We start from the raw sequence: 12,306 nt of genomic DNA, 5'->3' as shown, positions 1-12,306 counted from the left end.
AGAGATGTCAAAATTGATATTAGGATCTTATATCAATTCTTTGCTTGTTGAACCTTAGCTATCAAACCAATATTGGTTTTCTCTTTGTGTCTCGGTACAATCATTTTTGCAATCATATTTAATATCAAATTTGATATCAATTGTATGTCAACATTGAATTTGATATTAGGTCCAATGTTGAAATTTCCATTCGACTATTATCAAAATGTTATCAACTAATTTCTATGCTCCTGTCAAATTTGTCATGGGACTTGATATTAGTTTTGGCTTCATGGAAATTTGATATCAAATCTAACATTGCTTGTATCACTTCTTGGTATCAATTTGCTCATTGTTTGACATCAAAATTTAGATATCATAGCTTATGGTATCAATTTAAACTATTTCCACTACTTTTCATCTTCTTGCCACTTGCATGCTTTTCATTGATTTTGAGCTACAACTATCCATTCTTAAACAAAATTTTGAGACTATTCTATCCTTTGGAAAATCAAATGGTCCATCCCATGGTTGGATCTTAGGTCTCATTCATGCAATCCTTTCATTAAGTTCACATATTCTATTGTAGATTAGCAATCTACCTTGACAAAGTCACCTCAACTTCCTTAGTAGATACCAAATGTGTTTTAAACTTAATATCTTATTTAGTGTAGGTTTAGTGGATTAAAATTTTCCAAGCACACAAAAAGTCCTAATCCATGAGAAGGCCCTTACATTCTTGCATAGTCACTCAAGAAAGAAAGATATGTAAGCATTCTCCAAGGCATACCATATTGGTTTGCTTAGAGGAATAACATAAATTGGGAGTGATGACTATCTCCTTAAATAGTGCTAGATTGGCATTACTAAGCATTAAATTGCTCGTGTGCCAATAGATCAAACTAACTTAGTTGGACTCTAGTGTTACTCCCTATTGAAAGTTAAGAGATTTTCCCACGCACATACTTTTATACAGTAAATCTTTCATAGATCCTTCAATTTTGAGGCTTACTATCTCAAGATGCACTTAGAAAGCTTGTAGTTAAAGAATATTAACTAGATACATGCAAATATTCTTGAAAACTAGAAAAAAAAAAAAACAATTTAAATGTTATATATTGTAGTTTCTAAAAAGGGAAAAAGTGTTTCAAGTTCCCTTTTATAAGTTTTTATATTTTCCTATTATGATGTATTATTGAAAGAAAATTTCCTATTCTTACAAAGAAGTATTAATTTCTTTTATAATTACACAATTTGTTTCTTATATAATACATTCTTAATTATATAATAAAGAAAATTTATGAAAATTTTTTGCCTAAAAGATTTTTTTATATATGGGCCTTTGGGATATGAGAGATTGATAGTAATCTCCTTACACAATAGTGATATTTCCTTGTTGTCTTTATGTACCCTTAGAATCAAACGACATAAATTATTGTGTGCTTTGTGTTTCATGGTTTCATTTTCTTTGTTTATTCACCCTATCATTGGTTTTGATTGTGGCATCACAACAAAAGAAATGCAATCGTTCTATAATTTTGTTCTTACTTTGTGGGTCTAGTTGCATTATTATGATATTCAAATAATATTGCAGAATTATGAAATTAGGATTTTATTTATTAGATCAAAGTTCTATCCAATAACCTAAAAACTAAAGCAATTGGTCATAATTCAGATCATCCAGCCCATTCGATCAAGCTAAAAAATATCACACTTCAATATAACTGATCAAGTGTCGACATAATAGGCTATAATAATAAGGGGCTTCCACCCATAAAAACTACAACAGCAGAGGTTTCAAGCTTCAGAATATGCCAGCATAAATGATATTAAACACCCAGTTTCGACCTATGTTGCCATTTAAGATGACAACCAAACATTCACAAATACGATAAAGCATCCACTACCTTACTCATCCATAACGGTGACCCTTCTCCATCTCTATTGCCAAAGAGCTTGAATTGTACCAGGGCCGCCATACTCTCATCAAGCTCTTTTTGCTCTGAACTAGGTACCATTCTCTCCTACTGTGATTTATTTATCATTTGGAGGATTCTCTTCAGACAACAACTCCTTAATCGGTGTGTAAACTTTTGAGGATGGTGGGAAACATGAGTTGAAGAAGGACGCCACTGAAATTCTTGGACCTTCATGCTGTGCCAGTACTCTGTGTTCTACACTTTTAAACCTGCCGTTGGTTACAATCTGAAAAAGTCCAACAAAAAACAAAGTTGGTTTTAATCATGGATTAATAATCTGAAATATCATGTCCACTGATACTCCAACTAATTACAGATGAATGAATTTGTCTCTACTCTTCAATATGAAATATACCCTTATAAGAGAATACGTGCTGTCCTGCACAATTATTCGGTCAAAGAAGAAAGGTCCCAGTCTTTTATGACGGAGGAAGTGAACTAATAGAACAAGTAAATCAAGTGTAATATAATGGTTAGATTCACCTGCAGAACATCTCCGGTGTTTATTACTAGGGCCCCAGGTATGGGAGGAACATCCATCCAGTGATTCTCATGAAGAATTTGGAGACCACCTACTTGGTCTTGTAAAACAATAGTAAGAAAGTTAGGATCAGTATGGCGTTTGGTGCCCAGCGTCAATTCGGGTTCAGGACATGAAGGATAGTACTGAGCCAAGAAGAAACCCTGCTTAGCAAATTCCATGTTTTTAAAATGATTTGGTTCAAGTCCAAGAGCCTCAGATAGCAATTCTAACAGAGTATACCCCAAATGCTTTACTTGCTTCGAGTATTCCACCACTATATCTCTGCAAGGCGATCAAGCACATATAATTAGACATACAATTGCAGCATTTGGAAATAGGTCATTGACTTAGTTTTGCCAATGGTGCTGTGTTTTATGATGTACCTGCATACTAAAGGCAGTTGTATGGGATCAGGGGGATTAGGAGTGATGGTACTCAAAAGGGCATCCCTCCAGGAGGCTGATGATGCCTGAAATAGATCAAAATTTGACAAAAATATCACCTTTTTTGTAAAATCACGAGTATAATACTCTTTCTTCACTTCAGCATCTTGCTCATGAAATCTACGTATGCCTTCGATCATCTCCTCCAAAATCCCTTCTGAAATTCCATGATTGACTATCTGAAAGATGCCCCAGTTTTCACAAGCTTTTTGAACTTCGTTGATGATTTTAGCATGGAGAGTCACATCATTCTTGACACCTTCAAGGTCTATGATTGGAATATTAGAATGAGAGTCAATGGGGCCTGATTTCTCATAGAGATTATGTTGTGGATGGATAAACATCCGGGGGATCTTTGCCAGCCCAGCATCAACAAGCCCCTTCACACCAAGTTTCGAGTCATCAAAAGCTTTCAACTCAATAATTCGGTCATATTTAGATTCAATTTCTTCTTGCACAACGGCCATGCTTGTGAGCACAATCACTCCTTGGAGAGTCAAGAGGAGAAGGCTTAAAGAAAAGGTAGCGACATAGGGAATCTTAAGTACACACTAATTCGCTCAAAACATATGCCAGAACTGAAATGTCTTCAACTACTTGTTGGGGCCCTGCCATGTAATGAAGCGGTGACTTTTTATGAATACATAGTAAAGGTGGCGCCTACATTGACAATAACATCAAACTGCAGCCTCCACAGGCTGCATACCAATCTGGAAGAGAATTGAATCAATTGTCTCTTTCAATGCAGAACAAGATGCAATCTACATGCATAATGAAATGTAACCCACAATAAGCATACTGTAGCGTTCCTTTTGGTGACACAACACTGTACAATTTCATTGTCTAAGGTGTCACAAAGAAGAATTTTCTCTGCAAGGAAACTACCACCAGGTTTTTGGTGTAGAGATTTGGATGTATTTTAGATTCAATGCTTCAGTTCCAGGGATGGAAGTTCCTCTTTTGGATTCCAAATTCCAAATGAATAAACACTTACCATTTTCAGATCAAGTCCATGGTACAATCAACTCTAAATATTATGCAATGTTATTTTACAATGTTCCTATCCATAAATGAATGAACAAGACTTCGTCTACTACTTAGACATCAGTTTAACTAGCCCTTCAAAGTACAGGGTCAAAGAGGCTTTACCCAAATGATCGGGGAGCAACCAAAGCTACTCAGAATTTCTGCTAGGTACCAAATCCACTACTTTGAATGTGGTAGTGTGCAGCAACCTCTTTTCAATGATTTGTAGAAGTTTGGGGCCTACCCTGCGTTGAATTGTCCTCTTCATGAATACCAAATGCACCCTAAAGTTATTAGTAAGCCTGCACATGTTTGGTTTATATTTGAGTGACGGACATTTTTTAATTTGTTGTTTGATAACAGAGATCAGCTATACAACATAAAGAAATGGAGAAATGATATGTTCCAAACTAGTCATTATGCATGCTTGATGTTACACGGCCTTTTTAAAATAAGAAATTGAAATGGACATTTTGTTCTCAAGTGATTGACATTTTTCTACCAAAAATGATAAAAATCTTTCCTTGATGGGGATTGAAGATGACAATTTATTGAGGAGAAGCCTGTCTTTCTTTGTTGTATGGCCTCAGGACTAAATGGCAGAAGAGAGAGATTTAATGCCACAACACAAGAGAAGATCCAGTTGAAGGTGAATTGTGGATCTTATCATATATTCCTTTCCAAGCTTAGAAGCCTGAAGTACCAGGCTCCTTATATCAAACTTTTCATATAACCACTCACCCTAAGTGATTTCAATGAGCACACAACAGTGAAATGGAACTGAAATTGGGATATTATCGCAAACTTCTACTTGGTCAATCATGACAAACAAGAAAATGGAAGGCAATCCACAGAAACTCTTTGAAGATGCAAACACATCTAGTCCATAGATATTTGCAATTTTCTTTGATCAGTGCACTTGTTCATGGTAAAAATGCCAAACAACTATTTATCTAAAAATGATGGCAAGAAGCACAGGCTAAGTCGGTGGGCTCTGGCTTAGGCCTTCAGGCGACATTTAAGTTCTAGATAAAGCTTTTGTAAAACCAAGGTTTTAGTCCTCACTTCAGGTTTTCCTCCCAAACTCATATCATCCCATAAGTGAGTTGGAACATGCCAAAATGGGAGGTCAGGCTTTCGCCCATTTTACACTCCCTGGATGACTTAATTGTAGTTAGATTCAATGTCTGTGCATATGACTACCTCTCAAAATCTAACAGATTAAAGGAGAAAAAAGAAAAGTACACATGAAAATTAGAATTACATTATACTCGGTTTCTAAATCAAAGACAGGTTCCAGCCATAAACTCTAAATGCTAAGAGCATTTAATATTGAAATAAAAACCAAGTAAGCAAGAAAGAATGTTCAAATTTAACAAGCATGGAAGAGCTGGAAATTTGTTGGGGCACTACGCCCATATTTTTGACATACAGCAGCCAGTTTTTGGGCTACCAAAGCAAACCCCATGGCCAACTGATTCACAATTTCAAATGCAATAGTGAAGAAGTCCCAGACCCTTTTGAGTAGTAGTGCTTCAGATAGTCTTCGGCAGTGGTTTCCTTGTACACTGGAGGATTTTCCTCTGATAACAACTCTTGAATTGGTCCATAACATCTTAAGTTATTTCCTGTGTCAACATGTTTTGTTCTAAAGAAACATGCCACTGAAATTCTTGGGCCAGCTTGTTTTGCAATTACCCTGTGATTGACGCTTTTAAGCTTGTCGTTGGTGAGAAGCTGCATGAAAACAAACAAGAAATCTAGTAAAACAGTGATTTAATGTTACAGGAAAAAATTGAGATTATTCAAGAATAAGAAGGTTTGTACATATAATTGGTGTATATGAGCTAGAAATCTAAGATGTGTACAATCCATTGGAAGAAAAATCTTTAACTGCTTCCCAGGATCAACAATTGAAAATTTAGTATCCAAACAAAATAGTCAGTGGTTCCCATCCCAAGAACCATTGAATAGAGTGATCTCAATCCTTACAACACCAGCGGCACCCAAAATAGGATATTGATGTGACAAATAGTGAAGCATTCCTGATGTTGGATTTCATGTCACTTATAGTAAGACAGTATAATTAATATGTAACTCAAGATTAGTGAAATATAGACTTGCCTGGAGAAAATCTCCAACATTTACTATTAGTGCTCCAGGGATGGGGGGGACATCGACCCACTGATTCTCATGACAAACTTGGAGGCCACCCAGTTGGTCTTGTAAACGTACGGTCATGAAGTCAGCATCAGAGTGACTTCTGATGCCCAGTGTCAATTCAGGTTCAGGGCATGGTGGGTAATAGTGACCCAGAAGGGAAAGCCTTTCAGGACATTCCATCTCTTCCAGATGGTTTGGATCGAGTCCAAGACCCACTGACAGTAGCTCAAACGGAGTAATTCCCAATCTATGTACTTGCTTTGAGTATCCCATGGCTATTTCTCTGCAAGTTGATCAAGCACATATACACAATTGAGAGCATATGGTTCTAGAGTGGATATATGTGGAACCTAAAGAGAGGAATTATAGGAACGAAAAGAAGACAAAAGGAGCAAAACTACAGCATGGCAGTTTCTGTGGGCAACTTAATTCAGATCGCAACACATAGTTACTTGAATCAACCAAATGGAAAACCAGTTAAAATCAAACCACAATAACAAAAAAGCAAACATAATTAGCTTTGGTTTTAGTCGAAGTTAAGACCTACTAAACTGAGCAAGATTTGTGTTGTGCATGTCAATATAGTCCTGACATACCTGCATACTGCAGGCAATGTTTCCGGGTCTGGTGGAATAGAATCCATATTAAGACCCAAGGTATCCCTCCAGGTAACCGTCGGCGCTTGAAATAGGTCAAAATTGGATAGAAATACCACCTTTTTTGTAGATCACATGAGTATAACTCCTTCTTCACTTCAGCATCTTGCTCGTGAAACCTACGTATCCCAGCAAGCATATCTTCCAAATCACTCTTGTTAATTCCATGATTGACCACCTGAAAGAAGGCCCATTTTTCACAGGCATTTTGGATCTTCTCTATGGCTTTGGCCCTTAAAATTACATCACTATTGACACCCTGAAGATCTATGATTGAAATAGTAAACTGGGAATCCTTACAAGCTAACTTATCCTGGGGATTATGCTGTGGATGGATGAATATACGAGGTATCTTCATCACCCCTGCATCTACGAGTCCCTTTACACCAAGTTTGGTATCATCAAAAGCTTTTATTTCACTGTTCCAGTCATTTCGCGATCCGATTTCTGCCTCAACTTGGTTCATGCCGGTGATCATAAATTCTTCCGCAGTGAAATTAAAACTATGTTTGGAGTGAGAAACCCTCTGCTTATTCATTAAAGGCCTCTGAATCATCAAAAGCTTTAGGCTCGCCTTCCTATTCAAAATATTTTATTTACTCCATTGATTTCTTTTTCCTTTTCTGTCAGTGCTTTTGTTGTAAATATTTTAGTACAAATGTCAACTTTCTTCTTTTAGAAAAAGCGAAGTTGCCCTAAAAAATTTTTTTTAAAAAAAAAAAAAAAAGGAAGGCAAACTTCCTTTTCACTCCATGTTCGCCTAAGAGCAGGCCGAGTCACATGGGCTCAGGCCTTATCCATGAGTATGGATGAAATAATTATTTTTTAGAATAGTTTTCTAGTCTTCAAAATAAAAAAAATTAAATTTTTTTTTATAATTAGAATTTGTTTTATATTTTATATTTTTTAAGAACAAAAAATAGAGTGTTTCAAATAACATATTTTAGTTATTTTTACTTATTTTTATGGTTATTTTAAAAAATAATTATATAAGTATATAGAATTATTAAAAATAAAACACTCTATATAAAGATTATTTTTAAAAATATTAAAAATAAGTTAAAAATAATTCAAGTTTTCAAATAGATTTTTGTTTTATAAAACAACATAAAACAATTTCAAAACACTATTATCAAATATTATTTTTTTAAATTATTTTAAAAAATAATTATCAAATAGAGCCTTAATCTTTTCCTCATGGTTCATGCCTCTTTGGGATGGTAGGTTAGGCTCTGGGCCCATTTGAAACAGGTTACCAACTACACAATTCTAGATGCTAAATGCCTTTAAGGAGAATGAACATTGGGTGGAAATTCTGCAGTCCAGAATTTTGAGATGAAGAAGAACCATCAACCAGTTTTTGAGCCACTGGAGCGAACCTAATGGCCAAGTTTAAAATTACAGAACATGTACCAATCCCAGTTCTGGAGACGGTCCTTCGCAGCCTCAAAATGCAGTAGGGAAATGAGCCAGTGGCTTCCCAATACAAGAATGTAGAATTACCTATACAAGATCTCCAATGTATATTACCAGTGCTCCAGGCATAGGGGGAACATCGAGCTACTGTGCCATTTCTTTCTCCCCCTTTTTTTTTTTTTTTGGGTTTTCCTTATTTTTTTTCTTTTTATCTTATTTCTTGCAAATATTCCCCCAAATTTTAACATAAACTTACAGATTTCAAGGTTGCAATCAAAACATATTTCAAAATAAAATCAGCAGCTGTCTCCATTTTTCCAGCATCACAGCCTAAGATAAATAAATAAAGAGCCACATGAGAGCGTGAGGCTCGCCTTTCCTCCATCCTAAAATAAAAATAAAAATAAATTAATTAATTAAAAAAAAACAGAAAAAAAAAACAGAAAGGGAAAAATCCATTTTTTCTTATTTAAATCTTTTTCCTGTTATTATTAAAATCTTTTTCGTATTGACCAATTTTTATATTGTAACCACAATTATTTAGACTATGACGTAGCTACATGGCCTAGGTGGCACGGTTCCTCAAAAAATATTGGTTGGGTGCCCTAAAAATTTAATTCAATAGAGATTTGAATGTATTTTAGTTCATGCATACCGATGCCTACTAAAATTATTAGTAAACTTGCACGCATTTGACCGACATTTTTTAAGTTATTGTCAAATAAAAAAGATGAGCTATACAACATGAAAAAAATGGAGAAATGATACATTCCAAACCAGTCATTATGCATGCTTGATGTTATACGGATCCTTTTAAATGAGAAATTGAGATGGACATTTTGTTCTCAAGTGATTGACATTTTCTACCAAATAAGATACAAATCTGTCCTTGATGAGGATTGAAGATGATATGGAGGAGAAGTCTATCTTTGTGGTATGGCCTAAGGACTGAAAGGCAAAAGGGAGAGATTTAATGCCACAACACAAGAGAAGACCTAGTTGAGTCACATGCAATTTCCAAAGGATCCTTTGTAAAGATTATATGAAAGAAGTAATGGTGAATTATGGATCTTATCATATATTCATATCGGAGCTTAGAAGCCTGAAGTACCAGGCTCCTTGTATTGAACTTTCTATATAAGCACACATCCTAACGTGATTTCAATAAGCACGCATCCACGGATTGGAACTGCATTTGGGATGCTATAGCCAAATTCAACTTGGTCAATCATGAACAAGAAAATGGAATGCAGTCCTCAGAAACTCTTTGAAGATGCAAACACATCTAGTCCATAGATCTTTCCAATTTTCTTTGATCAGTGCACTTGCTCAGGGTAAGAATACCGTACAACTATTTGAGCTAAAAATGATGGCAAGAAAGCACAGGCTAAGTCGGAGGGCTTAGGCCTTCAGGCGACATTAACCTCTGGATAAAGCTTTTGTAAAACCCAGGGTTTAGGCCTCACTTCAGGTTTTCCTCCTAAGCTCATATCACTCGGTTGACAAATCAAAGACAGGTTCCAACCATAAATTCTAAATGCTGAGAGCATTTAATATTGAAACAAAAACCAGGTAAGCTGGAAAGAATGCTTAAATTTAATAAGCATGGAAGAGCTAGAAATTTGTTGAGGCACTACACCCATAATTTTTGACATGCAGCAGCCAGTTTTTGGGCTACCAAAGCAAACCCCATGGCCAACTTCACAATTTCAAATGCAATAGTGAAGAAGTCCCAGACCCTTTTGAGTAGTAGTGCTTCAGATAGTCATTGGCAGTGGTTTCCTTGTACACTGGAGGATTTTCCTCTGATAACAACTCTTGGATTGGTCCATAACTTCTTAAGTTATCTCCTGGCTCAAAAAATTCTGTTCTAAAGAAACATGCCACTGAAATTCTTGGGCCTTTTTGTTTTGCAATTACCCTGTGATGGACGCTTTTAAGCTTGTCGTTAGTGAGAAGCTGCATAAAAAACAAACAAGAAATCTGGTAAAACAGTGATTTACTGGAAAAAAAAATGAAATTTATTCAAGGTTAAAATGATTTCTACACATAATTGGTGTTTATGAGCTAGCTATTTCAGATGTGTGCAATCCATTGGAAGAAAAATCTTTAACTGCTTCCCAGGAGCAACAATTGAACAATTTGTATCCAAACAAAATAGTCAGTGGTTCCTATTTCAAGAACATGTTAATAGAGTGATCTCAATCCTTAAAATACCAATCGCACCCAATATAGGATATCCATGTGACAATTAGTGAAGCATTCAAACCTGATATTGGATTTCAAGTCACTTATAGTGAGGCAGTATAATTAATATATGACACAAGCTTAGTGAAATGTGGACTTGCCTGGAGAAAATCTCCAACATTTACTATTAGTGCTCCAGGGATGGGGGGAACGTCGACCCACTGATTCTCATGAAAAACTTGGAGGCCACCCAGTTGGTCTTGTAAAAGTATGGTCATGAAGTCAGCATCGGAGTGAATACTGGTGCCCAGTGTCAATTCAGGCTCAGGGCATGCTGGGTAATAGTGACCCAGAAAGGAAAGCCTTTCAGCACACTCCATGTCTTTCAGATGGTTTGGATTGAGTCCAAGACCCACTGACAGTAGTTCGAACAGAGTAATCCCCAATCTCTGTACTTGCTTTGAGTATGCCAGCGCTATGTCTCTGCAAGTTGTTCAAGCACATATAGTGACTCGATTTAGCGCACATGGTTCTAGAGTGGATATATGTAGAACCTAAAGAGAGGAATTATAGGAATGAAAAGAAGAAAAAAGGAGCAAAACTACAGCATGGCAGTTTCTGTGGGCAACTTAAGGCAGACCAGAAACAACTCATAGTCACTTGAGTCTTAAACCACAATAACCAGCTAAACTGAAAAAAGCAAACATAACATACTTTGGATTTGAGCTGTACATACCTGCATACTGTAGGCAATGATTCGGGTTCTGGTAGAATAGGATACATAACGAGAGCCAAGGTATCCCTCCAGGTAGCTGTCGGAGCTTGAAATAGGTCAAAATTGGATAGGAATAACACCTTTTTTCTGAGATCGCGTGTGTAGAACTCCTTCTTCACTTCCGCATCTTGCTCATGAAATCTCCGTACCCCAGCAAGCATCTCTTCCAAATCACTCTTGGGAATTCCATGATTGACTATCTGAAAGAAGCCCCATTTTTCACAAGCATTTTGAATCTTCTCTATGGCTTTGGCCCTTAAAATTGCATCACTAGTGACACCCTGAAGATCTATGGTTGGAATACTAAACTGGGAATCCTCACAAACTAACTTATCCTGGAGATAATGCTGTGGATGGATGAATATACGAGGGATCTTTGTCACCCCGGCATCCACGAGTCCCTTTACACCAAGTTTGGTATCATCAAAAGCTTTTGTTTCACTGTTCCAGTCATTTTGCGATCCGATTTCTGCCTCAACTTGATTCATACTGGTGATCACTAATTTCTCCTCAGTGGAATGAAAAAGATGAAGAGGCAGGGGCAGGGGAACATGTTTCTCCTCAGTGGAATGAAAAAGATGAAGAGGCAGGGGCAGGGGTACATGCCTTAATCTTTTAGGGGCAGGGCTTGGTTGACTTTTCTTTTCCTCATGGGTTCATGCCTCAAGGGATTTGGAACAGTTGGTTAGGCTCTGGGCCCATTTGAGACAGGTTACCAACTACACAATTCTAGATGCTAAAAGCTTTTTAACGAGAATAAACATTTGTCTTTTAAACTTGATTGGACTCAAAAATTAAGATTTGTCTCATAAAAATTATATAATTGATGGGGAGAATATAAAATATAAAGATATCAATATATCCTTTAAAACTATTTTCTATCATAATGTTTGAAAAACTTTTTTATCTTAATTTTTTTTAATAATTATTGCAAAAATTTATTATTTTTAGAAAACTGATTTTTTTAAAATATATTATTTAAAAAAAATAAATTTGACATATTTTTAATTATTTTTTATATACACAATTTTAAATATATATATTTTCCAAGATGTTTGATTTTTAAATAATAATAATAATTTATTTTTAGAAAATAGTGTAATTTTTTCCAAATCACTAAATTATATTAAATTTTATTGAGGTTTGTAAAAGGAATAAA

The 12,306-nt window shown here is 35.8% G+C and overlaps 2 protein-coding genes and 1 pseudogene across 2 annotated transcripts; all 3 read right to left on the bottom strand.

Moving 5' to 3' along the window:
- Window positions 1-1,672: 1,672 nt before the first annotated feature.
- On the bottom strand, window positions 1,673-3,452 carry LOC100257959 (1-aminocyclopropane-1-carboxylate oxidase homolog 1). Its single transcript, XM_010651758.2, has 3 exons — window positions 2,865-3,452; window positions 2,442-2,763; window positions 1,673-2,184 (listed from the first exon to the last, which is right to left on the bottom strand). Exons 1-3 carry the CDS (start codon window positions 3,389-3,391, stop codon window positions 2,014-2,016), a joined length of 1,020 nt encoding a protein of 339 aa, XP_010650060.1. The 5' UTR covers window positions 3,392-3,452; the 3' UTR covers window positions 1,673-2,013.
- Window positions 3,453-5,192: 1,740 nt separating this feature from the next.
- Window positions 5,193-7,319, bottom strand: LOC104879285 (1-aminocyclopropane-1-carboxylate oxidase homolog 1-like; annotated as a pseudogene).
- A 2,395-nt stretch (window positions 7,320-9,714) lies between these two features.
- On the bottom strand, window positions 9,715-11,788 carry LOC100264824 (1-aminocyclopropane-1-carboxylate oxidase homolog 1). Its single transcript, XM_010651757.3, has 3 exons — window positions 11,109-11,788; window positions 10,534-10,855; window positions 9,715-10,144 (listed from the first exon to the last, which is right to left on the bottom strand). The coding sequence occupies exons 1-3, from the start codon at window positions 11,633-11,635 to the stop codon at window positions 9,887-9,889; spliced, it is 1,107 nt and encodes a 368-aa protein (XP_010650059.1). The 5' UTR covers window positions 11,636-11,788; the 3' UTR covers window positions 9,715-9,886.
- Window positions 11,789-12,306: the final 518 nt, after the last annotated feature.

This window comes from Vitis vinifera, chromosome 5, assembly GCF_030704535.1.
Source record: "Vitis vinifera cultivar Pinot Noir 40024 chromosome 5, ASM3070453v1".
In the NCBI taxonomy this organism is placed as follows: Eukaryota; Viridiplantae; Streptophyta; class Magnoliopsida; order Vitales; family Vitaceae; genus Vitis; species Vitis vinifera.
Note: the sequence above shows the minus strand (reverse complement) of the source record. Positions and strands in the feature narration are given on the sequence as shown.